This window comes from Perna viridis, chromosome 3 (assembly GCF_037379345.1).
Source record: "Perna viridis isolate PV_CMFRI_1.1 ecotype Kerala chromosome 3, ASM3737934v1, whole genome shotgun sequence".
Lineage (NCBI taxonomy): Eukaryota > Metazoa > Mollusca > Bivalvia > Mytilida > Mytilidae > Perna > Perna viridis.
In genome coordinates, this window is record NC_142447.1 from 6406134 (window position 1) to 6432257 (window position 26124).

The 26124-nt window shown below is 32.5% G+C and overlaps 1 protein-coding gene across 3 annotated transcripts in view; it reads right to left on the minus strand.

Moving 5' to 3' along the window:
• Positions 1–26124, minus strand: part of LOC148620816 (Kv channel-interacting protein 4-like) — a 160082-nt gene that overhangs the window by 68518 nt on the left and 65440 nt on the right. Inside the window, exon 1 of one of the 3 annotated variants that reach the window (XM_088574641.1) lies at positions 780–2308. The exons of the other annotated variants lie outside the window; for them this stretch is intronic. Coding sequence (XP_088430767.1) covers positions 780–846 — 67 coding nt within the window. The 5' untranslated portion in view covers positions 847–2308. Of the gene's footprint in view, positions 1–779; positions 2309–26124 lie in introns of those variants that run through there. 3 annotated transcript variants of the gene reach the window in all.

Here is a 26124-nt window from a genome sequence, read left to right on the forward strand (position 1 = left end):
AATATGGAAAAAAAAGTTGTAAATATTACAGCAGTTAGCTAATATGAATGTTCTCATTGAGAGTAACTCGTTGTAAATGATATGATCATTCCATGATTGAAAGAACGGCAAAAGTAAAATCTGATGGCTTTCATTAGTTTATGTATTGCTTAAAGGTTTAAGCGTACCCGTGGCGACGTAAATGACTTTGTTATCGTGATCAAAGATGAAATCGGTAATTCTTTGCGCAAGGCTTCATTTAATTCAATCTAGATCTATCTTCACTACCCGTATTAAATTGATATATTGTGAGAAACTCATAGATAATTCTAGAATAACAAAAAATATGTTCCCTACCAGTGGTTTGTTTCTTCGGAGGTTTGGTCAAGTTGTTCGTTAGTTTATAACTTTTGGTATTGTGTCAGTTGTCTCATGAGTTTTCATCAATTGTCTTCCTTTTTCCGAATCTAACCTTCATCTGGCAGCATGGCAAGTGTATGGAAAAATGCATAAACTCCTGTCCTATCCGGATCACTTGGGTTCATCTTTGTTTTGTGAGGCTCGTACTGCTCGTCCCTATGGGTATTTTCTGTCTTTCTTGTTTTGTTATTGTCGGTTTACACATTCTCGAAACCTAGATTTTTGTACATGAGGAGTTACCTTGCATTTTCAATTTTCGTTTTTTTATAGATGTCTTTTTTGCCGTTATTATCCTCGATTTTCATAAAGTTTTGAAAAAATAGAAAATGTAAAAATTCCAAGCAGGAAAAAATCAAAAGTAAAAAGGGGAAAAAACTTACCTATATCAAAGACGTACTTATCAATAATCTTCCGGATTTCTCGTCCAAATGAGTGCAAGTAGTTCATGTCTTTCCAACACTAAATTACTATAAGCACCAAACGGAAACAAGCCTTCCATATATGTGTATTTTAACACCCTTTTCAAAAATTTTTCAAGTGTTTTTGCGTTTATCGTTGATACATGCCAAGCATTCACCTTGCATGTTTATTTATACAACCAGATGCAACATCAATGTTTTAAAGTATTTGTTGCACGCAAATTCACAATTATTCACCAGTTTAATTTCCAAATAATCTTTAGATATGATTCTATTAAGAAGTGCCGTACTCTTGGGTGCAAGGACTAAATCGGTCTTTTTAGCAGTAAACACCCATGAATTTTCGTCTATACTGAAAATAAGCAAGCATTAACCCAAACAAATAAGATTGAAATACAGACCGTCGTTACTCAATTAAATATAGTTGACACTCGACATTTCCGTAGATCTATTCATAAGAACAAATACACCGACATCCAAACATCCTTTTAGAATTTGTTTTGTAATCTAATCTACGAATAGCTTTATGTTTCTGTGATCTACATCATTCCTGAATTTTAATCATATTTGCTTTTAGTTGTTTTTCCATGAAACGTTGTGTAAACATTGTCCCTGCAGCTATGTTATCTCCCAAACTACGATTTGATTCCAGAGCTTTATAGACAGTACATATTATATTTATACAACAGAAAATCAATCATGAACTAGCTCAGGTGTTTTCCTATTAATTTATCCTCTGTGACACAATTATCTTCATTATCTCAGAAAAATATCCAACATCGCTTTGCAAGTACGCAGATCTTTAGTAATTACTTAACAGGTATTGAAGATGCGACACTTGTTATAAATCCCTGTCAACTAAATTGCTCGTTGGTTATTAGTTAGACTGCGTTTGTTACAAGCTACGACCGACGAAGAATGATTATTCGAGTAAAAGTGCTATTAACCTACAACTATGCTGATACAATATTGAAATTATAAGTTGAAATGATGTCAAGTTTTCTCTGTAGAGAAATTCACGCGGCTAAAAACTATCACATTGTGTAATTTTCCGTTGCTCGTAGCAACTGATGACAATTACAAATTGTTATTCCATTACATGTATGATCTTTGGTCATTTGAAAGATAGAATAATCACATCAAAGTTTGAAATGAACGGGCAAATTGCAACTTGCATGTCGTCAAGCAATTAAGCCAATTATATGTAATTGGGCGTTGTATTCTTCCTGCTGTGCTTTCAATCTTTATGGCGTTGTATTCTTCCTGCTGTGCTTTCAATCTTTATGACTTTTCAATGGCTTACATTTTGAAATTGCAGCTTTTTTAAATGACGAATAATCAGCTTACCAAATGGGAGAGGAAGTTTGATGCAATCCAGAATCAAATCACGACAAATTTCCTCTTTTCGTCACAGAGACATCGCTTTGCTTGACAAAGGACACGGCATATTACGAGTATTTATACAATTTGTTGATTTACTGAACGCTTGATATTTAATGGATCGATAACATTTTATGTCAACTTGTGCGGTTGGTTCCAAAACAAATGATACAATATCCATTCTTGAAGACTTAATAATTATCACGGCACCATTTAACATTGAGCGCAGTTCATTTACTTAATTTCCAAGGGTATGTCTGATTGTAGTTGAGATAACGATAAAAAGGCATCTAACGACTTAATCAAACTTAATTTTCAACAATCACGCTAAAATGATGACAAAAAGACGCGTCGTAAAATTCCAAAACATTCAAGTTCCACTTTCAGTTAATCTGATATGATCTTTCATTTCTTGTTTCTAAATCAAGTAGCAGGAAAATGTTCAATTTCTCCCTAAGGATTTGAATTTTAAGTGAATGGAAACATCATCATTCCGTGTTAGTTAAATATTGAATGCATATTGCTGGCATTAAACCCAAGATGACATTTATAAAAGATAATTTGTTTTGTTTTTAATGCAAAAAGATACCGTAGTAAATGTATTCCTTGGAGATATCTATTACAACATATATTAAAAATAGGAATGTGTTTATGATTATAGCAGATACCCCTTCGAGGGAAGAAATTTAAGAGAAAGTAATGGAAGAGAATTTTTGTCTTCATTATTTATTTAGTAATGTGTTGAGGTAACATTTACAACCAGTTGTTTGAGTCTATTATTTTACAAATCCCCTCTTTCTATCTTTCTATCAAGATCAGAAGGAATTATTATTGCCCTCGTTTACAGTATATTTCAACAACATAAAACTGTTAGCATTCATTGAAAAAAAACATTGAATTTGTCGAACACTTATGACCCTAAATTCAGTCGTCCCAAAAACACATAACTCATTATCTGGACATTAGTTAAATTACAATATATGAAATTATATGACCCCCTTTAATAGGTTTAAGGAGGTAGACCCTGGGTAGGGGACAAAACTCTAAAAAATCATTGGAACGTTTGTACTCCGCATTTTACATCAATCTCTTGTAAGCATCTAATTAACTTGGATTCATTTTATTCTGCTTCAAACGAAAGCTTGAGAGGCTTTGGAGAAATTGAATATAATACAAACATATCACTGATTTTATGCCCCTTACCCGAAGTCTACCTCCTTAAGTAAATATCCACATTTATATCATACCCGATCATTAATGTAGTGGGGAGCTTTTAGGTGAAAAACACTGTGTTTATGTAATGATATTGGTCACCTGAATAGACACAGGAAATTGAATTATTAACAAAAAAAATCAACATCAAACAAAGTAAACTAGAAATATCATTTATTTTGGTATAATCTCATTTACGAGTAATTCTACAGGGAAATTTCGTCTCGAATTCTATCCGTTGAAATGTTTAGCTTAAGCATTATCTTATAATCAAATGCGGTTGCTTGGTTTCAACTTTTTTCAATTATGCTAACCATTTTTCTGACATGATATATATAACAAAGTTTCGTTTCAGCTACTAACTCAGGTGGCACCTGTACCGTGTTGTCAATGTATGAATTTTATAGTTCTGTATGATATTGATAAAACGAATTTATTCAGTTGACGTAATTTTAATGTACAAGTAAGCTAGCAAATACCAGGTTGTTTCGTCTAACCTGTTCAAATATTAGAAACTTACTCATAATTTAAGTGTTAGTCCCTGTAAGAATCGGCGGTCTTTTTAACAAAAAATCTTAAGTGTAAAATTAGTCATAATGTCATAATAGAGTTAAGTATTGTGACGTCACAACTTACAACTAATTTTACTCTTACATGTTTTTATGAAAAGGGCTGCAAGCAGTCGGTGAAACATGGTATGAAAAACCAATCATTTTGATAGTGTAACTTTTTGTAACTATTTGCACTATCAGTCAGGAAAAAAAAATATTTTCCATATTATGCTGGTGCATTGAAATTCACTGAAAATGAACATTTCAAGGGCAGATTACTCTTTTTAAAACCTCATTTTTCATCAATCTATTGAAACATTTCTGTGCAAAGCCAGTGAAGCAGAGATTAAATAATAGTATTTGCAAACAGAGAAAATATCCTTGATAGAAATTATATTGTCCGATCGGTGGGGTTTTGACATGCATGTTTCTGATTTTTTCCCATTTTGTCTGATTCTTACAAACACTTACACTTAAGGTTAATTACCACCTTTTGACAAAGTATGAGATTTATTTCACCACAATTTTCCTTCTGACTACAGACAAACCTTTGCACTTAGAAATATTTTAAACAGGGTTTTACCTAGATAAATAAAATTTAAATTCATTTTCTGTCTTAAAATATAATAATTTTAACTTGATTTTGTTGTGATATTTTTGATACATTCTAAAGAGAGTGCAAAAAAAACTAAAGGAGTTAGACATAGAGTAAGGGACATAACTCTAACAAATCAATGGAACATTTGTCTAAAGCATTTTACATCAATCTCTTCTAAGCATCAAAGTAACTTGGATTGATTTCAGTCTTTTTCAAATGAAAGCTTGATACACTTTAGTGAAATTGAATGAAATTCAAACGTATCACTCATTTCAAGAGTTATGTCCCTTACCCCAAGTCTACCTCAAGATTTTGTTTTTGAGATTACCAAAAACGTTTAAGGTGAAATATATTCAAATTTACTTGCTTTCAATAGAAGGGTAAAAGATAAAAGCATCTATTCACAATAGGTGACTTAAACTGTGTAAATAAGTGGACCGTATCAGGTCAATATCAGATACTTTTTACTTTTTTTTCATATTCTGCAGAAATGTTAAAAAAACAACACAGCAGTAGTCGTGCCAGATTTTTTTTTAGTGAATTTATGTAAAATTATCATACTTAGGCTTGCTCTGGCATATTTTTTTCTAGATACACAGGTTTGTCTGTAGTCAGAGGGAACTTTATGGTGATACTGAACCTTATTATTTCATTCCAAATACTAATAATTGATTCGTTTGGAATTATTTGATGGGAATCCATCGATCTTACAGTTCTGAAGAAGTTGTACACAGTAGGTTTGCTAAAAGAGAGCGACCCTATCGGACAGCTTGTTTTAAATCATATTATTTTCTACACAATTTACACAACAAACTGCAAAACATAGATAATGGAGGTAAAATTAAAACTTGATATGTAAAGGAAAACAAAAGAATTTCGGGCAGGTGATGCATTAATCATATACATAATCATAATAAGAACACTCATAAAAATCTCGAAACATCTTCATCTTGTCAGTATCAGAATTTTTTAATTTGTCTTATATCGTCAAAAAATTTACTTCCTGGTCTAGGAATGACACTGTTATCTTCAACCACTGGTATATATGTCGTCTTTCACTTTTTTCTTTAAAGATTAATATCTTGTTTAATGTACTTAATGTAATACTGTTATCATATCAACCCCTTGATATTAAATGATATTATAAGTTTGTATGTAATATGTCTAGGAGAAAGATAGTGACAAATATGTGTTAAGTGTCAGTCTTTGTAAGAATCTGGCAGTGGGTGAGACATGCTTTGAAAAAAAAACACCATTTTGATAGTGTAATTTGAGTATTTGCAACAGCAGAATCAAGGAATAAAGACAATATTTTCCATATCATGCCGGACCATCGAGTTCCAATTTCAATGAAATGCACTGAAAATAAACATTTTAAGGGCAGATAACTTTGTCAAAACCTGAAGATTCTATTGCAAAATTTTTGAGCAATTCCAATGATGCAGATATCAAATAAAGGTCTTTTCAAATAGAGAAAGGGTCCTTGAGTGTTACTTTATTGTCAGATCGGAGGGTTTTGGACATGTTTGTTTCTGATTTTTCCCATTTTGTATGATTCATACAAACACTTACACTTAATAAAAACCTAGCTTTATTGGATTTCACAATTATTTTACTAAAACTACCGACCATATACTTATTTTTTAAGCTTTTTTCTAGTATATATTTTAGTCCAATCTTAAATTATGAATAAATATGAAGAAACCGCAATGTTTCAAAGTATAAATTTAATGGCGCTCAGATGCTAGAATCGATGTGAAATAATTCATCTTATTGTAAATCGTTTTTGAAGGAAATTCAACATTAATTTGATTGAATTAACTTTAAAGCTTGAAGCAGAAATTGACATTGACGTGACATTTTCATAGAACTGATTTATTTTAAAGTATCATATATAAAGTCACATGTTTTCTAGTGAGTTTTCCGTCATTTGCAAATATCCAGTGAAAAATACCCGTAGTCCAATTTAGAAAAATGAACTGCGTGATATTAAATATACCTAAATTATAATCAAATTATCTGTAAGTTCTTGCAAGCCAGAGCGCCGAAAATGTAATAAATTAAACTTTAAAGACTATTTTACGATGTCAAAACATTTGACTCCATTGCTATAAGTCAATGTACACGGTAGAAAAAAATTTACATGACACAAAATTAACATTAGCAGGTGTAAATTACATTTAAGTTTTGAAATATAAAACACAACGACTAAATGGGAAAATGAATGTATAAAAATACGATGTCAAAGCAAGGGGACTTAAACTTTCAAATTTGGATTTGCTCATAAATGTCAAGTTTGGGGTTGATGAAAGAGAAAATGAAAACTATAACACGGTAAACAGATCGGTCCTCTCTTGATATTGTATACACAACCCATTTATATTCTACCGTCTTGGCAATCACTTAAATGTAAGTATTTGTTAGAATCAGGCAAAATGGGAAAAATCATAAATTTGCATGTCAAAAACCCACCGATCTGAATATAATTTCACTTAATGATGTTCTTCCCTTAAAAAGGTCTGTATTTTATCTCTGTATCACTGGATTTGCTCACAAATTTTTCAATAGAATATTAGAAAAATGAGGTTTTTGAAATAATTTACTGCTCTTGAAATGTTCATTTTAGTGCACTGTCATGAAATTATAACTTAATTTACCAAGGGGACATGGTAAATCGTATTTTTTCCTTTCTTCTAATAATGGAAATAGTCAAAATACACTTTCGAAATGTTGTTTTATTCATATCATGGTTCACGCCCTGCCTGATTCTTACAGAGACTAAAACTTAAATAGCATCAACTCGTTTACAATGCCTGTTAGAACAAACGCTAAACCAAACCACTAAGGTATTTAGATGATTTGCCTTTTTATGCAACAATGTTGGAGATTCATTTATTTTCACTTAAAACATTTATGAGCTCAGATCCTTTTGAAAAATGGGATTATATTGCCAGAATATAAAAGTTATGAGATTCTGTTAAAAATCATGTGAACATTTGTAAAAGCAGAATATTTATAACACATACACATTGCATTTTCGTTTGCACAATTCAGGTTATAATCAAAAGGTTTAATGCTTGTATTCCAAATATTTCTCACTGTAAACGTTGAATTTAAAAGCATGGAGAACATTATAAATACAAGGAACAAAATATTCATAACAAACAAATATTGGACACAGAAATTAGATAAAGTATCCAAAATAACAATTTATAAATATAAGAATATACACTGAAGTAAAAGAATAAATGATTCTACTAACACTTTGGAGTTTGGACAATGCATCGGTAGGGAAAGTGTTTACTGCTTTTCTAAAACAGCATGCTGGAATCTGCATGGTTATGCATCAATCAAGCACCATCGTAAGAATATAATACAGATTTCATTATCTATATATTTACATATAACGAGAATAGGTATGGTGTATATGTCAAAGAGACATCAACCGGGATGAAAATGTCAGCCCAAGGCCATCCATTGATTTTCAATGAACGACAAGGAAATCCTCACACCACAAAGCAGGCTGCAGCTGGCCCCAAATCGTCATTACACACAGGTACATTGAAAGAGTTGCCCCTATATACTCAAAATAAAAAATAAACTTAAGGTGAAAACGAAAAAAAACACACAAAGACCAGAAACTCCTGACTTGGACAGGCGCAAAAATGCGGCGGGGTTAAAGAACTTTGGCCTGATCACAACTCTCCCCCTTCGAAATCTAGCCACTGTGGAAAAAATATATTACACAATTAAACACACCTAAAACTCAGTTCATAAAGGTCTGAGTCCCTTGTTACAATGGAAATAAATCCTATTTAAGGTTAAGATAGCTTAATGAGTGAGTATCGACCTTTACGTGTTTTCTGTAGAATATTAATGTAAAACAAAGGGTGAGAGACAATAATCATTTACAAGTACGAGTACATCTGTATTTGACAGCGAGTTCCTTGTATCGGTTGAAAAAAAATGTGAATGCTTTACGAGCTTGTGGCATCGGAAATCTTGATGTAGTAATTTCTCGGTAATATAAAGATTCCTTTCGTTCTTTCGTTAAAATCCGAATGATTGTAACAAATACGTGCAAATTAAACCAATTGTGACATGTACACACCATATGATGGTGAGAAGAGGTCGTCATCATCTAAAAAGACAGTTGAAAATTGAGAATGAAAAATCGTCCCGTTTATCGTAAATTTTAGTATTAAGTTTACCATTATCGATATAAATACTAAGATCAAGAAACATACATTCTTTATTATCAATTTTTGCTTTTTTCAAGGACAGTATAATTATTGAAGTCATCGTTGTTAAGAGTTTAAATATCGTCCAAATACATAAGGGTGTTATTAAATTTTTCTACCAATGTTGTTTGGACTTACATACCCTATACATTGGTTTAATATAAAATATGAAAACAAAACATATTAACGCTTCGATGCAGGAGTGGCGTGAGAATGTATCTTAAAGTACCTTAAAGTGAATAAACTGGATTGGTATTCTTTTGAGAATGAAAAATCCCAGAAATTGCAGCAGGAAATATATCAAATTAAATTACGCAACCCGAAACAAAAAATGCCTACTCATTAAAATGCTAATCATTATAACAAATAACACAATGCGAGTAAATATTCTCTGTTATTCTACAAATTCTACACTGTTTCTCAACTAATCTCAATACTCATAGACATTTTGACACAAATTATTCTGTCATCTCTGAACAATTTGTTATTTTTTTCCGAGCACTCTTATAATTAGTAATACAAATGAAATTCAAAACAAAAAAAACGTGACAAACGAGATATGAATTCATGAAAACTTCTTTGCGTAATTTCTGTTAAGATTCTACAGCACATGTAGCATTTAGCTACCTGCATAATCTTATAAATTGATAAAACAGGGACAGATGCAAAACCAAAAAAAGTCAAGCGTGGTGAAGTCCTCTGGGTCCTCGTGTTTGAAACTACAGGTAAATACAAAATTACTCAACTAAAAGGCAAACCCTAGGCAAAAGTCAATATGAATGGATTCTGGCGAGTGGTTTTTTGTTTTGTTTCGTTTCGTTTCGATTTTTTAACGAAGCACTGATCCTGTACCTGCGTTTTGAGCAAGTAAAAGAAAGTTTTTAAGGTAGCGAAGAAGTCTTGCAATCTGGAAGAAATATGATATGAGAAAATCGCATTAACTGCGATATGTACCATCACACGATATATAACAAACATCGCTGCAAGATGACCCATACGATGTACGCATATTATTAGGCGTGCCTTAACAAAAATGGCTGACAAATGACATACACACGCACACGATGCGTAATGCTTCAGACGATACACTATTCGTCATCACATCAGACAATCGCAACAGATTTTGAGAAAAAGTTTAAAAACTGGTTAGAAACTGGCTATAGAATGTGATAAAAAATATTAATTAAATCGAATGTATTCTTCCTAAAGTCACATTTTGACCACTTCGACTGCTTAAAGGCAATAATTGAAGGAAATTCTCAATTTGTGGAATTTTTTTTTATAAAACCGGGCAATATTCGAACAAGTCAAGTCGTATTTTGGTTTCACGTTTATAGAAGACAAAGGTGGACGTCGAGCTTGTCAATGTAGAATTTTGAAAGGACGTTACTTTTTAAGCTTCCATGGCGTATATGATATTGTTCAAGCAGCCTATTGAATACATTACTAATACTTAAACGGTGCAATAACAGTATCAGATGACGCTTGTGGACAATGCTGCTGGCATACATTTAAAACTCTTGATGAAACTGTTACGTAAACTTTGAAGTACACCGTTCCCTGATATTGGTACATTGAAAATAATCCCAGTATTATCACATGTTTTCGTGACCGGATAATATCAATTACAGAAAGTGCGATTGTATTACGTAACCCGCGTAAATCCGACAGAGCAGGACACGACTTTATGTTTGATTTAAAGCTTTTTGTCTGACTAAAGTTTACAACCTCCTTCGTGTCATCGTTTTTGGTATATTGGATGTTTCATTCCCATTAAAAGTTGTTCAAATTATATCATACCCATTAAGTCATAATATCATTGTAAATTAGATATACGAATATAATAGAGTCGGTTCGGGAAATCCCGCCCCATGACATTTATTGAGCGATATTGGTCACTTAAACAGACGTGAAATAGAAGGACTAACAAGGTTAGAGAGATTTAACGCTCTATAATGGTAAAAGATAGATTAAATGTAGTATGCGATTACATTCAATGGTAATACTCTTGAGAGCAGAACACCAACAAAGGCTTCGCCCATTTTAGACCAACGCATGTTGCATTTAATATATAATAATGTTTTTACGCATTCTAATGGAAGTCTTTGTCTTCTTGACTACGTCGATATATTTTCCTTCTAGCATTGTTAGATTTTTTTCCTTTTAGTATTGCCATTTCGATCATTTACGTAATACATAATAGCCGTTTACATATATTTGCAATATTTCATTCATAAATTGTATTCATAACAGACAATCGTATACAATGACATCTGATATAGGAAGTAATAAAAGAGATGCCATGCAACAAATATAGAGAAAAAGTGGTTATAATTATTATAACCCACGCAAATGGCCCTTTCTGCACAATAGTCGATTAGGCATTGTAACTCTATAAGTCCTTTAAAAATTGCACTAAAGAGATTTATTTCACTGGACTACATTGTACTTCGGAAACTTATTTTTCTCTTTTTTTCAGATTTTTAAAGCAGGAATCAAAGTGGTATGTTTTCCCTTCGCTCTCATATCGAGTATCATTTGCAAATTAGGGTGAAAAATAATGTTTACTTTTACAGCAATTTAACAACACTGCGCCTTCACAAATCAAATTTCTTATTACATGTATCAAAATTTCATCTAAAAAAAGCTCCATCTCGTATTCATGATTGTATAAACAGACAGACAGACAGACAGACATGCATATTTGCTACGTCGTTATAACATAAAAAACAAAGACATTCCACATGGTGTCGTCTTGTTTCTTAATGGAACGATCATGCAATGGCTAATTTAAACTGAACAAAACAAAACTGTCTTACCTTTAATGGTCAGTAAAAAAATAGAAAAAAAAACAGCACATGAAAAAAGAAAGAAGAAAGTTATTATTTAAAAGAACAACCAAAGTGTTTTAGGCTATGCCTTCGAGGGACTATGCTGTATTTAACTTTATACTTTTAATACACACAGTCTGAGTCGCATATTAAAAACCGGTCATCATCCTCTGTTGAATTTTATAGATTGTCAAATACTTGAAGTGGAAGAGCTTTAGCGAGCTTAAAAAATAAAAGTGGTGAAAATGATTCATTTTGTCTGAATTAATTACCAGTTAAAATAATAATCATAAAACATATTTGTCGATACATGTATTACACCCCCATGTTGCTGTGGATTTTTCGAGACTTTTTTCTGGAAAGCCTTAAAACAGCTTGAACTTTTGCAATAAAGTTAATAATTAATGTGAAATTTCATATCTCTATTTTCTTCTTTGATTTTCCTTTTTTTAAAATATGGAAATAAAAAACACGTTGGGCCTGCTTAAAAGGCCGAACAATCACTTTGACCTGTTGTCAGTTTATGTTTTAGAGCCCTATATAGGACATCACTGACGCTCTGTCCCTTATCTATCTATTGAACGAAATAAGCAAACAATATTTGATATCACGCATTTTCCGCTAAAAATGAAGGCCAAGGGATTAAAAAAACTGAACTTAGCCTATACTTCAGTATTTCTAAATCAGTCTCAAGTCAGAAAATCGGTTTTGGATGTTGTCATTTCATTCCACAGAACTGGAATTAACATCAAACGACCATTCATGTATCCTGAATTTCATCAGGGAAACAAATAAACCATAAAACTCATATAATATTGCCTTTTTTATTTAGGAAGGTGATATATATATATACATAAAAACATCTTTATACAAATCTTTTAGTCTTGTAAATGTAAATTGTAAATTCACCAACATATGGGATATTCAATATCCCTAATGCGACTACAATGTTGTCACATCCATTTCACAAAATGATTACAGGAAATTCGAAATTACTAGATATGTTCTACTCTCGTTCACAGGAAATGAAATGGACATGAGATGACAGGATGCAATCATTTCATGGTCAACAGAATGACAGTTATAAAGTATGTCGTTATGTAAATTACTTCGGGGAGGGACACTTAAGCAGTGGATGTTGGTTTTTTCTTTCTTTTAGGAAAAAACTCAACCATTTAGATTCGTAATTGTAGTCATTTAGAAGATTATTTATCCCATGTTTTAGTGTAAAAGGGCTAACATCAGTGCATGAATAATTTCAAAAGAACGAATCTTCATTTTCAATCTTTGTTGTGTGTGTCTGTTTTCCATGTCTGGTCTTTGTCCCTGGATTATATTCTTTTGATTACCGCTATAACCTTGGTTCCCTTGATTACTCTTTCAAAACTTCAAATGGTAGGAGTTCGGTTTTAGAGTTGAAGAGAGTATGTGTTCTGATCATGATGGAAGAGACCTAAATGTTTAAATCAATTAAATCATAGAATCAAAGACTTTATCATAAACTGAGAATACAACCTTTATGTAAAGTAGGTTTGTGTATTATGTGGACATGTGTGTTTGGTGTTTCAGGCTGTTCGCGTCATATCCGGTTGGGTTAGATTTTCTAAGTTTCGATTAATTAAGCAGTAACCATGAACTTTGTAAATACAAATCTGAAGACAGTGTTTATCTATGAGATGTTTTTTTGACAATAATGGATTGATATAGAATTCCTTATACTTTATATTTCTTATTGATATAAAGATACAAAAATCTAAGCAATATTCTTTGTTGCGATAACCGATTTCTGTAATGGCGGTTGCAAGGTTCACCAGACTAATTTCCTATTTTGAACGCAAAACTGTCTTAGAAAGCCATAAAAATGTAAATTTAGGCGACAAAAGTTGTTAATTTCGCAGAAAATGAATTTAATGCTATAAACCATATTGTTTTGTCACAAAAAGCAATCAAGCAACGTGAAATGTACACCAATTATACTGGGAGGTTTGTTTTTTAATTAGTCCTATCTTCAATTTAATTCTATATACATGTAGTCTTTGTCATAGAAATTATCAAGGAGATGACATGTTGATACTTTAAACCTGTAACTAAGCAAAATAAGATCCTACGCATTCAAACATCTAATGTTTATCCTTTGTGTGACAGAAATTAGGGAGTCGATGTGCTCGATTAGAAAAATAGGATTCACGGATCCATTTTCAGTCGAGTAGAAATTCCAGACTTTAATAACAGTTTCGGTCTTACCTCGGCATTTTTTCAATCGCAATTTTCAGAAAATTCATAGCTGGTGGTTAAACCGGGATTGGGGACAATTTAACTAGTTTCTCTTGTACTTTTTTTTCGATAAAATGTAAAAGAAGCCAGTTCAACGTCAAATTTGATTACTATATGACTAAGGAGCTGTTAAGCAAAACCTGTGCTAGTTCTAAAACCAAATATAGAAAAAAACTTACATGTTTACATCTTAACCAAATATAGAAAAAAAACTTACATGTTTACATCTTACATGTACAATACCCTTTGATGTGAAAAGCTATTAAAACTTTTCAGAGAAAACATTTTTTTTGCTATACAACAACATCATATCGATTTCGTCTCAAAAGAAGTTGAGAAGTAAAATCATATATAAAAATGACCGCCCATCAGTGAACCATGCTAACACTTCTAAGTAAAAATCCTTAGTAGACACTCAGACCTTACGAAAATCTGGAACCATTTCCATATCAATGTCATTTGCCAATTGCCAAATCTCCAAATACAATACGATTATAAAGCTTACATCTTTCAGCAGAATTTCACACATCTTAAAATTACATACTCGATCATTAGGAATATATCGGATTCATTCTAATTAAAAAGACAAATGTGAAGGACAAACAGACACATTTATGTCGTTACCTCCCTTGGTTCGCTCTAGAAAAAAATCTGCATCTTATTTTGATAAAATTTATAAACGTTAACGGTTCTATAATATAAGGTTTGTATGGCTTGGGATGGCAACGCGTTGCTCATGTTTAAATTTGTTTCATACAATTATTGTCTATATATCAAATGTGCTATATTAAACGAAATGTTATTCCGAATAGATTCTGGAATAAAGCCATCTTCCTGTAAAGCAGGTGTGTTCATCCGTGTTAGAATAATCACTTGTTTAATAGAACGGCATTCTTGTGATGTCACCAACATTATTAAGCACCTGTTCTTCGACTGTCAGAAGAATTAATTACTTAAGGCTTAGTTCGAGATTTACGCAATACGGCAAGATAGGGGTCAATTCTACAAACCATAACCGAAAGAACACATGTTTGCGGTGCAATAGACAAACTGTAACTATTTCCGTATAAGCTTACTACGTTTATTGAACTTACACGCCAAAGTGCATTACTATCAAAACAAAATTTCTATGACTTAAGACGGACCATAAAGAGATTTAGGTTGATTGTGTAGTACAGTCGACCAGATTGGAATAAATACGAAATTTACAGTTGAAATTAGTTTAACTTCCAAATTATCTGATAAAAAATACATCATCGGACCGTTCGTCAAGCTGGTTGGTGAGGGTTGACGTAAAACCAAGTAATAAAGTCAAAAGACCAGAGGCAAAGAAAAGAAAATGAAAGCAAAAACAAATTGGAATGTTCAAGCGAATTGACCTACTTTAAAAGTAGCAGTCTTCATAAATTTCAGACAGAAGGTGACTGTAATGCAAAAACCCACAAATTTACTTCAATTTCTTCTAATTCAGAAACAGTTACAATCCACAAAACAACTCTTAGTGTGTCATCGGTTGTTATATATTTGAGATAAGCATTATATAAATTGTACACGAAATTGGCACTTAACAAGAGTTATCATTCTTCATTCCGGTTGGTTCGAATGGGAGATGGATCCATGCATGATTTTTTACCGAAATATTGATCTGTGTACAGGAAGGTCTGCAGTATGGTCAAAAATATGGCATATGTTGACTAAAAAAGTTAGCGCTGGGGTCTTCTGCATAATGAAATACCTCTACCATTGGAGGCGTCTTAAATTACAGATTGGTACGTAATAAACATCGGTGAATTATCACATCATTTTGTTTTGTCAAGGATTTGTTGTTGTTGTCATCGTTTAAAGCCGTTTTTATTCCAGGTCTTTATTCCTGGTTCTCCGCCGTTATTTCCAGTAACAGCTTAATTTTGGTTAACCCATTCACTAGAGATAATTTTTTACAGTAATCCACAGATCAACACAAACAAGTAAAGACAGCTTAGGAATCAATAATTGTTAACCTATTACGCTCAAAGCTTTATTTTTTCTGTAATTTTGTCATGAAAGGCCGGATTATTTGCGCTGTTAAATTGACATTTTATGATTTTTTTGTATAACAGAGAGTTTAATTGCACTAAAAGGTTAATTTTAGAGGTTTAACAATAAAATTCAATTTATGATATATTAAAATCCGAAGACACCGAACCCTGGATAATGTCCAGAACATCTGTATTAAATAAACCGAACTAAAAATATTTTCATATCTGACTAACCTTATATGGTGTGATCGTCTCCAACGTGAGAACAGATACTTGTATTGTCATACAAAAATGTATATGCAACATATCTTCGGCCGGATGTGACGAGAACAGACACTTCCACATACTCCATGCTCCTAATTTTTCGTTTGGGTCTGAATTGACTGTCACGCTTATTTCAGATTTTAAGTTTCCTGTGTTTACTTCCCGTTTCTGTATGTTGTTCGTTTTTTTTTCATATTTTTTGTTTTTTAAATATTTATTTTTTGTTTTTTATTTGTTTTTTGGATTTCTCATTTCACTCTGGCGATTGTTATCCTTACTTTTACGCAGTTTGACACTTATCGAGACTAAACGTCTGTATAGACATTACAATTTTATTCCATCGGGTTCATTTTAAGCACCTTGTTTTTTAGCTATTACGCGCAAACCTATTTGTTTGTATCATTTGCAAAGGAAGACCGGGATATGTAAGAATTGATAGAATGATAAAAGTAAATGAAAAGGAAAAAAATAGAACTGAATAAAAATAACATATCAATGGAATGTGTTAAAAAGCATTAGGATGTCTTAATAATCGGCATTCTGGCTTCGTCAGGGAAGAATGTCATTGGATGAATGGAGAGAACCATAACTGTTTCTGAATCCAGGCGAGAAAAGTCGTATTATTTTTCAGAGATCTGGTTACTGTACAATACATTCATGCAACCCACTTTAAATTGATAATAGCACAGGTCATTTGGGTCGGAACTATTAGTCATGAGACATTGCAAATCCGTCGCCGAACCAGTAAATCTTTCATGATTCCACCAACAAAGCCTTAGCCATAAATTTTCATCTGTGTCTATGTTAGAACTAAACGGAAGACGAACGCCTAATCACAAATGACATTAGTGCTTCTCTTTAAGGAATGATTTGGCTGCCAGACTATTTATAGTGATAATGTATCAAACGAGCTGCAACGAAACTTTTGACTTGCATTTTTTTAAAAGAAGATCAAACAAGGAAATATTGCGGATTGTGTTATTATTTATTGCATTTGTCTGTGGGTGACGCCAATATGAAAATAAATTCTAAGCCAGGAAATGCGTGTTCAGTGTTGATTAATAATGATGTTAAGTATATATAAGTATATGAGGATCGGCGCCATACATTAAGTAAGGGTAGCTAACGAAAGGTAGGGGATGGAAACTTGTATAAATTACAAACCACGTCGGTACTAGCTACAACGTAACACAGATCTTAGTATGCAGTAAACACTGTTTAAAAAAAGTTCATAAATCTAGTTCAATGAAATCCAATTCCAAGAAACAATAATATAGTAAGTTAAAACAGCTTTCGGTGAATTTCCGCGGGAAATGACAGGGAACATTATGTAAATTGTGCATGCAACTAAGACAAATCCAAAAGAAAAAAACAAAAATAAAGTACAATGGAAAGTAACTAGGAGCAAACACGTACAAAACTGAACTTATAACGACAAATGAATTTCAGTCTGACGTCGTTTAAATACTTGCAAATTTTCGGTAAAACCTATTAATAAAATGGGAATAGGTATGGTGTATAATTATGTCAAAGAGACAACAACCCCACTGGGATAAAAAAAAAGTCAGCCTAAGCCCATCGGTCTTGAAACAATGAACGAGGAAACCTTCACACCACAGGGAGAACTGCAACTGGCCTAAAACATCATTAAACACAAGTACAGCGAAACAGTTGCCCCTATATACTCGGGTAACATAAAAAAAAATAAGCAAAAGGCGAAAACGAAATAATACATACAGCGGCCAGAAATTCTTTACTTGGAACAGGCCCAAAAAAAATGCAGCTGTGTTAGGTCTATACGTTCTATGGCACAATGTCTGCTATCAAAAATGTTTTACGCCTGCCCCAAGTCATGAATTTCTGGCCTCTGTATGTCTTGTTTCGTATTTACTTATAGTTTAGTACATTTATTTATTTACTTGAGCACGGGGCAACGCTTCCGCTATACCTATGTACATGTAATAGATGCCGCCTGCCCTGTGGTATGAGGATTTCCTCGTCGTTCATTGAAGACTAATGTGTGGCCTTAGGCTGGCATTTTTATCCCGGATGGGTTGTTGTCTATACTCATTCACGTTATTTTACAATCTTTCCTGAATACTCGCAGCCTAACATCATGTATACGCACTAATAACATTTAATATCAAATGCAACAAGTAATAATTCAGGTCAAGTGCCTGCATCTGCCCTCATTTCAGTTGCATGAACATGATCTAAAACAACAAAAAACACAATATTTGTGCAAGTGTAAATTAATCTCCATGGACCGATCGATACACTGTTATTATCTTAACATGTACCGAGAATACAAGAATACCAAGATATTAAAGTTATGGAGATATGATTGGCGATAATTATGATGCAAATTCATACAATTCTCCAGACGTCTCAAATTTAAACCATAATTATTGTTATATCAAAATAAAAAAAGGCGAACAACGTTCTTTATTTCATAGTCAAGGCAGATTTCAAATTCAGTGCAAAGTAAAGATACTGACTCGTTTGTAAACAAAGCTTTCATGCAGGTATAAAAGTAACACCTACATAGCTCTGCATCGCATGCATTGTAAACGCCTTTAGAAATTGTGGCTGCATTAATACTGCGACATAATATACGCTGGTGCATGTATGATAAGTGACATTTGAGACGCTAAGCCTGCATATTTGTAGCTTTTGTATGATTATCTTCAAAGAGTATTATTCGTCACGCCTCAACTTCCTGTACTTTCTTTGTTACATTGCATCGTTGAGGTTTAATTGATGTAAACATGTATTTGTCCTTTAGATCCATCCCTTTTTGTAATGGATGGCGAACAACAAATGAACGAGAACAAAATATGCAGTAAATACAGCAAACTGTCGAAAACGGCATGTCTTGATTGATTGACTGATATGCTTTAACGCCCTAGAGCAGATATTTAATGCATTGCAGGACGAGAATGTTTGACCTTTCAAACAGACCCTGCTTTGTACTTGTCCGACAAGCTGAGCTGGATTTTTATTGTGTAAGCAAACTGATTCAATACTACGAAGGTAGCTATGCCACCACACCCGGACAACAAACGAAGTCACTTCGATAGGGATGCAGCTTTGGGCCGTTTTTAAAATATCAACTTAAAAAATACAGAAAAGTATTGTGATAACACTTTCAATTTCCTTTTTCCTATGTCATTAAGTGTAAGTTTTATTAAGAATTGGGCAAAATTGGAAAAATAAGAAAAATGCATGTGAAAAACCGACCGATCTGACAATATAGTTTCACTCAAGGCGCTTTCTCTATCCGAAAAGATCATTATTTGATCTCTGCATTACTGGATTTGTTCAGAGTTTTTTCAAAAGGATGATAGGAAAATAAGGTTTTTGACAAGAGTTATCTGTCCTTGAAATGTCCGTTTTCAGTGCATTTCAATGAAATTATAACTCAATTTACCAAAGTGATATGGCAAATCTTGCCTTTTTCTTTAATTCTGATTGCGCAAATAGTCAAATTAAACTAGCTTTAAAAATTGTGGGCTTGTTGATACCATGTTTTACCCACGGCCTGATTCTTACAGGGACTGACACTTTACTTAAAAACGAAAAATAATCAAGGAAAAAGAAAAAGGAACTGGAACATTAATAAAAACAACTTTTCTACAAAACCATTCAAATCTGTTGAAGCGTTTTTCATTTAGAGCACGACCTTTAGACGGACGAACATATGGGCAGACGGGTGGAAAAAGGCACGTATCAAGTTCATATAGCATAAGGCAAGCGCGTGACTTGTGTGTTAAAAACTAAAAACTTCGTCAATAAAAATATGTCAACTTCTCTGTTATGTATTCGGTCTGCAGGATTTCTTTCATTTGTGGCATATGCCAGATTTGTGTAACTGTTTATTTCAAGGCATGGTGAATCGTTTCACTATTGAAAATAAAAATCCTCCCTCTTTTGTAAAATTCATGATACTCCATGTGAGCTGGCACTGAAGTCAACAGCGTAAATAAAGTAAGGGGTTATGTTTGAGTACAAGAATAATTACATTTTCGACATATTTTACGTTACTGATAAAAGAAAGAAAACTCTTATTCAGTTGTCCGGTTCTTTCGATGCCTTTGACTTTTTGAAAACAAAGTAGTAGTTTCAAGTGCACATTCTATATAGGGTTATAAAATAGCACTTTAAAGGACAATTATATGTTAAATGCAATAGCACAACACAATTTTATGATATTTATAGATTAATAGTTTATTATTGGAATATAAAAAAATCACACAATGGAGTCACAATTACCTTCGATTTTGACGCATTTTTTAAAATTGCAGTAAATAATTTATTCATAGATGAATTAATTATCAGTACTGTAATTAAAAATATGTTACAAAAGTCGAAGGAATGATTTCAAAAGTCGAATAGAAAATAATTATGGCCTTTTAAAAAATCTGTTAATGGCTTACACATCATAGAAAGATAAATTGGCTACACTGGTAACAGGTTAAGTAGCACTCCAGATAAGAATCATGCAAAATGTGATTCATGATTGGGAAGCCTACATATTTTTATTTTTGATATTTTATTTAAACTGTTAAAGTAAACAGAGATTAACATGTGCTTTTTCATATAACCCTTGATCTTAGAAGATAAAAAATACATAGAATGTACTGTAGAATGCAATATTAAGGGAAATAACTCTGTAAATTACACTAATATAAAATATAGAAACTTTTGGATTTTAAATGTGGATTATCTCCTAAGAGAAGATACATTGGAATGTTTAATTATGCATTTTACCATATAGACCTATAAAGCAACTTAACTGCAAAAATGAAAATGTGTACCATTTTTTAGGGTGTACATGTATCACATATTACAGAATTTGCATGATTCCTATCAATAGTACTACTTAATTTTAATCAATTGTTTATTCATTATTTTTTTTTTGTATTCCAAGAACAAACCCAGGAAAAAAGGTATGGGAAATTAGTTGTAGATACAGTGTACATACAGTAGGTGCATTTTGTAGTGGGTGGGCTTCTCCCTCCCCTATGAATAAAAAAGAAACAATTAAATCTACATTATTGTACTTTGATTTCATACATTCTAGCCCAAAGCAATTCGAGCAATACGCACCAGGAAAGTAATCATCCTTGAGACAAAAACTAATACACAGCTATTGTCTGACAAAAAGTATACATTTGTCAAGACAACGCTAGACTATCCAGCCTATATGTACATACAACTCACTCGTACCCAACGACATGCTCTTATTGCCCCTCGTCAAAATAAACAAAACCAACATGAATGAAGCCAGTGAGTCATAACAAAAACCACAACTTTCAAGTAAAAGAGAGAGACTACTCATTGATATTTTGGACTGGGATAAAACAAGGTCGTATTAATGAGACTCCTACCCTCCCCATCAAAACTGTGTCAATATAATTATACTAGTAACATTGATTTTTTTCATCTAACACGTTACGATCATAGCAACAAAATTAAGATAATGAATTTTGTATCATAATTTTAGCGTGTTTCAAGTTCCGTGATGGTGTAGTCATATTTTGTGTCTATATTCAAATACATTATTTTTCAAGGCAAGCTGAATTATGAGGTCATGGTAAAAAGGACAGTCTGAAAATCTAAAAAAAAAAACTGTTTTAATGAAAACCTAGTGGTTTGTTATAGTGTAGTGACTTCCGATAAATTTGATTTTGATTGCAAATAACTATAATTGCATCTTTTATATCCATCTCATAACTATTGAGTTAGTATACAAGGTACTAAAATCTATTTGTTACCCTAATTTTTATCATATAAAATGGTATTCTACCTGATTCTCTCGAAATGAATGTCGGATATCGAAATCAAACAATAGTCTACCTAGTGACCTAGTTTATCGGAATACGAATCGAGCATTAGCGAATAGCCATTCTTTACTTCAACAAGTTCTGACTCCTTTGAAAACTATTGATTGATATTTCAAACAATCAGCATAACTCCTTCCAAAGACTTTAATGACACCATACGAATGTAGAAGACATCAGTTAGCTTTGATTATTCTATCGATCTTTTAATTCCATGGAAGCTTCTCATTATTGTTGCGGCATTATTTATTTTATGAACAGTGATGGCGCTTTGACGCACGACACACAATGTTTATGCATCTTAATCATTCAAAAAGATAAACGAATAAACATCCATATTAAATGATAATATTTGTAGTTCGAGTTCAATATCATTATTGTCTTATTTCAAAACGAGAAAAGACGACAGAGATACTCGGAAAATGTTCATGGATTACTGATTACAGCTTCACATTGTATTTAAACCAATAGGACGGATGCAGGACTTTTTAAGGGGAAGGTCAAGTCTGTCTGCTGTTTTGGACATGTTTTGCAACATTTGGGAAAAAAACAGAACAAAAACGAACTAAGATTGTAACGAGGAGCTTAACCTACACTGAAAACAGGCTCAATGTTACCTAACCTTGCATTTTAATTACAATGCACTGTCACAAACGTGTGTTGCTGTCAAAAGAACAAACTTCAATTTATAACTATACTTTTAAAAGAACAAAATGTGATATCGCAAACCAAAAAATGGAGAAACTAGGAATCTCAGAATATTTGTAGAAAGTGATATACTACATGTATGTAATTAAGTATGTTGTTCAGATAGTTCATACTTAAATTCCAATATTTCAGTACAAGTTAGTCAAGCTACACACTGTATTTCAGGGTGGAAGAATAAAAACAAAAACGGAATGAAAGGTGGATCGGACGAATCGGATTTATATTGGAACTAATATTAAGTGCTGAAAATTGTTAGAATCAGGCAACTGTTGAAAAAAATTATTACGAAAAATACAAATTTGACAATGTTTATGGTCTATTGAAGATGAACTGACAGATTGTTCTTCTTAGAAGTGTCAAAAGATGCAAAAAAAGAGAGTTCGAAATTACAAAAGAATGATACGGAAGTTATCTCCCTTACATTACAAATTACAATGCATTTTAAACAATTTATCTTTGGAATTAATGACACATTTCTGCTTTTCAGATAACATTTTGAATAAGATTGTTATGGGAAAGATTTGTGTGTTATTTCAATCCTGAATTTCCCACTGCTTGATTCTTACAAAGTATAGCACATAAAAGTGCACCAAAAACTTGCAGGTGATTTGGTTATTTCATTTTATATATACATAGCTATATATATCTGTATATACCGTCCGTGCGAGGCCCGACAGGGTAGACAAGGACGTTAAAAAAACCCTTAATAGTATCTGTATGTATATAACTGTTTGAGCAAACATACCTTTAGTACAAAATTTCATTATAATCCAGTCAACAAAACGGGATCGAGATAATAGTTTCTCCAAGAATGATATTTTCTTTTGATTACCAACTTTGTCGTACGAAATAGATTTCTTCAATGACAGTTTTCTCTCCATTTTTGCACTCCCTCCAAAATTCATATTAAGTTTCACACGATATAAAAGAAAGATCAATCCACAAAATTGTGTAAAAAATATTCCCTAAATAAGAACGGCTGATTCAAATGGCATTTAAATCCTGATTTTGCAAGAAGTCACCTTATACTGTTTGTCGGAATTTTTGTGATATCACTATCCGCAAGTGTTTTTGTCTGTTATAACCCGTTATATCTGACAACACTCGGGTCAATTAGGTAATATTATCTTATGTGACACTAATTTTATCAGCAATAATACCTTCATCTATAATTCATTCAGAGAAATCAGATTTTTTTCCTCGTATTCCATGACTATTTCGTAACCCGAACAATCCTAATTAGAAGATTTGACAGAAAACACGATGTAAATGAATTATTTTTTCATATTCATACAACTTAAAGAGTTATGAGGTAAAAAATTGGACTATATGTGAGTTCGCTCTCTGTGAATGTATGAATGGTCACTAATTAAAACAATAGAGAAATCAGAAGAGTTGTCATAAAAAAAATTCAGAATTCTTTACAGCACACAAATTAATCAGTTTCAATTTTTCTGAGAGCAATAAATCAACGATATGAACTCAGAACGACCCTAAAGGTGGTATACGAATTCGATGTCAATTTCGTTGAAATCGACAATATATACAATATTTCATACAATATGAGTCCCTTGTGCTACCTGTTTTCATCACCCGGAAAAATGGAGTACCCGAAGTTGTTTGGGGCACTATAAACACCCTAACGTGGGAATCGAGACCGACAAATAAAAATGCTGCATTAATTTCCAAATGACAATTGTTGTAATAAAGTACACTATAAAACGTGAGAATTGTCAATATTATTGAGTTATCTCTTGTGTTTGGAAATATCAATATTACAAACACAAACAATAAGCCTATTAACCTTATAAGTACCTGAAACCGTAAATATGCCATCTGACTTGCTAATAGATAAATAAAATCAATACAAAAGTGAATAATATCATGAAGTGAATGTTAACGGATGAGGACAAATTCTGAATTCCAGAAAGACAGCATGCAATCTGGCCCACAAAGAAGTACGGGAATCCAAGTGGACTGATAGGGTAAGCGTCCAACGAATGGTCATGGAATCCAGGTGCATCAGTAGGGCAAGCTCCTTTTTTTCGCACATCGAGCTGCTCATGTTATTCCTACCTAAGTATCAGTCTTTATAAAAAAAAATCAGACAGAAGGTGATTCATGCATGTCAAAAACCCACCAAATTCAGTTTTAGTTTTTATTCAGAAACAGTTGCTGATCACATAACCAGTCTTAGTTTTTCATTTGGATATTGCGCTTTTGATGTAAAAATTATAGAAATTGTACATGAAATTTATACTTTGCAAGAGTTATTGTTCTTGATTTGGATTCATTGGTTGATTTTAGTGGACAAATGTACGATTTTCTAAAAAGTGCAGATCAGAATGTAGAAATGATTATCGTTATGTGAATGTGTAACATATGCATATACAGACTGAAAAACATCGTTTGTTTGGTGGGTATTTCTACACCATGAATCACTTTACCACTGGTAGTATCTGAGTTTTATGTGGACTAGTACTTAAGAAGATGGCATACCAAAGAAATATGAAATGAGAAAGAAATGTCTCCTCATTCCCGCCATACGTTTACATGCAAATATATGTTTGAGTTCTCGTATATGTAACATGAAATATCAACTTAAAATATTTTTTAAGTCAAAAGCAGAATTCATAACTATAATTAAAACCATATGTCAAAACTAGAACCATTATGAATGAATTGAGTCGATCGATAATTCAATACTATGTGATACATGTAATCATTAAGTAATTCTTGCATAATTAACGGATGCATTATTAATAGACTATCTACAGGAATACGACGTTAATTGATTTTCAGACAATACGCAAACATAGAAATATTAATGATATCATACTGAACATACAGGCCATCTCGTTAGTCAAATATCTGCCAATTATTTCTGATTTATTGAATTATTTTTCACCAATAATTAATTATGTATATGTTAGAGAAATTCACAGACATAAAAGCATCTGTTGATATATCTAAATAGTGAGTTAGCTTGACTGCAGTGTCAGTATATCTTTAATTGTTTGCGTGGTCGTATTTTCGTTCGGAAATGCCCTGCCTCTTCAAGTATCATAAACGACATTGAGTGTTTTTGAGAGATAACTTGTTTATTTTACTTGACCGACTGGGCCTGTAAGGCCAAAGTAATTAGTTGATCAGAAGCGCATAATCAACATCCTTTTTTTGTTTTTAAAGTTTGAAAACTTTGAAACGAAGTATATTGTAACAGAAAACAATGACCATTGGGGGTGGGGGGGGGTCTGCTATCAAAGCAATAATTTACAGAAATTTATCAAAATCTCACTAAACGTTATTAGGGATCGTAAGACGTATGAAACGGGTGAGCGTTATAAAATATATTTTATGTGGAAAGCGACGAAATAAATCAGCAG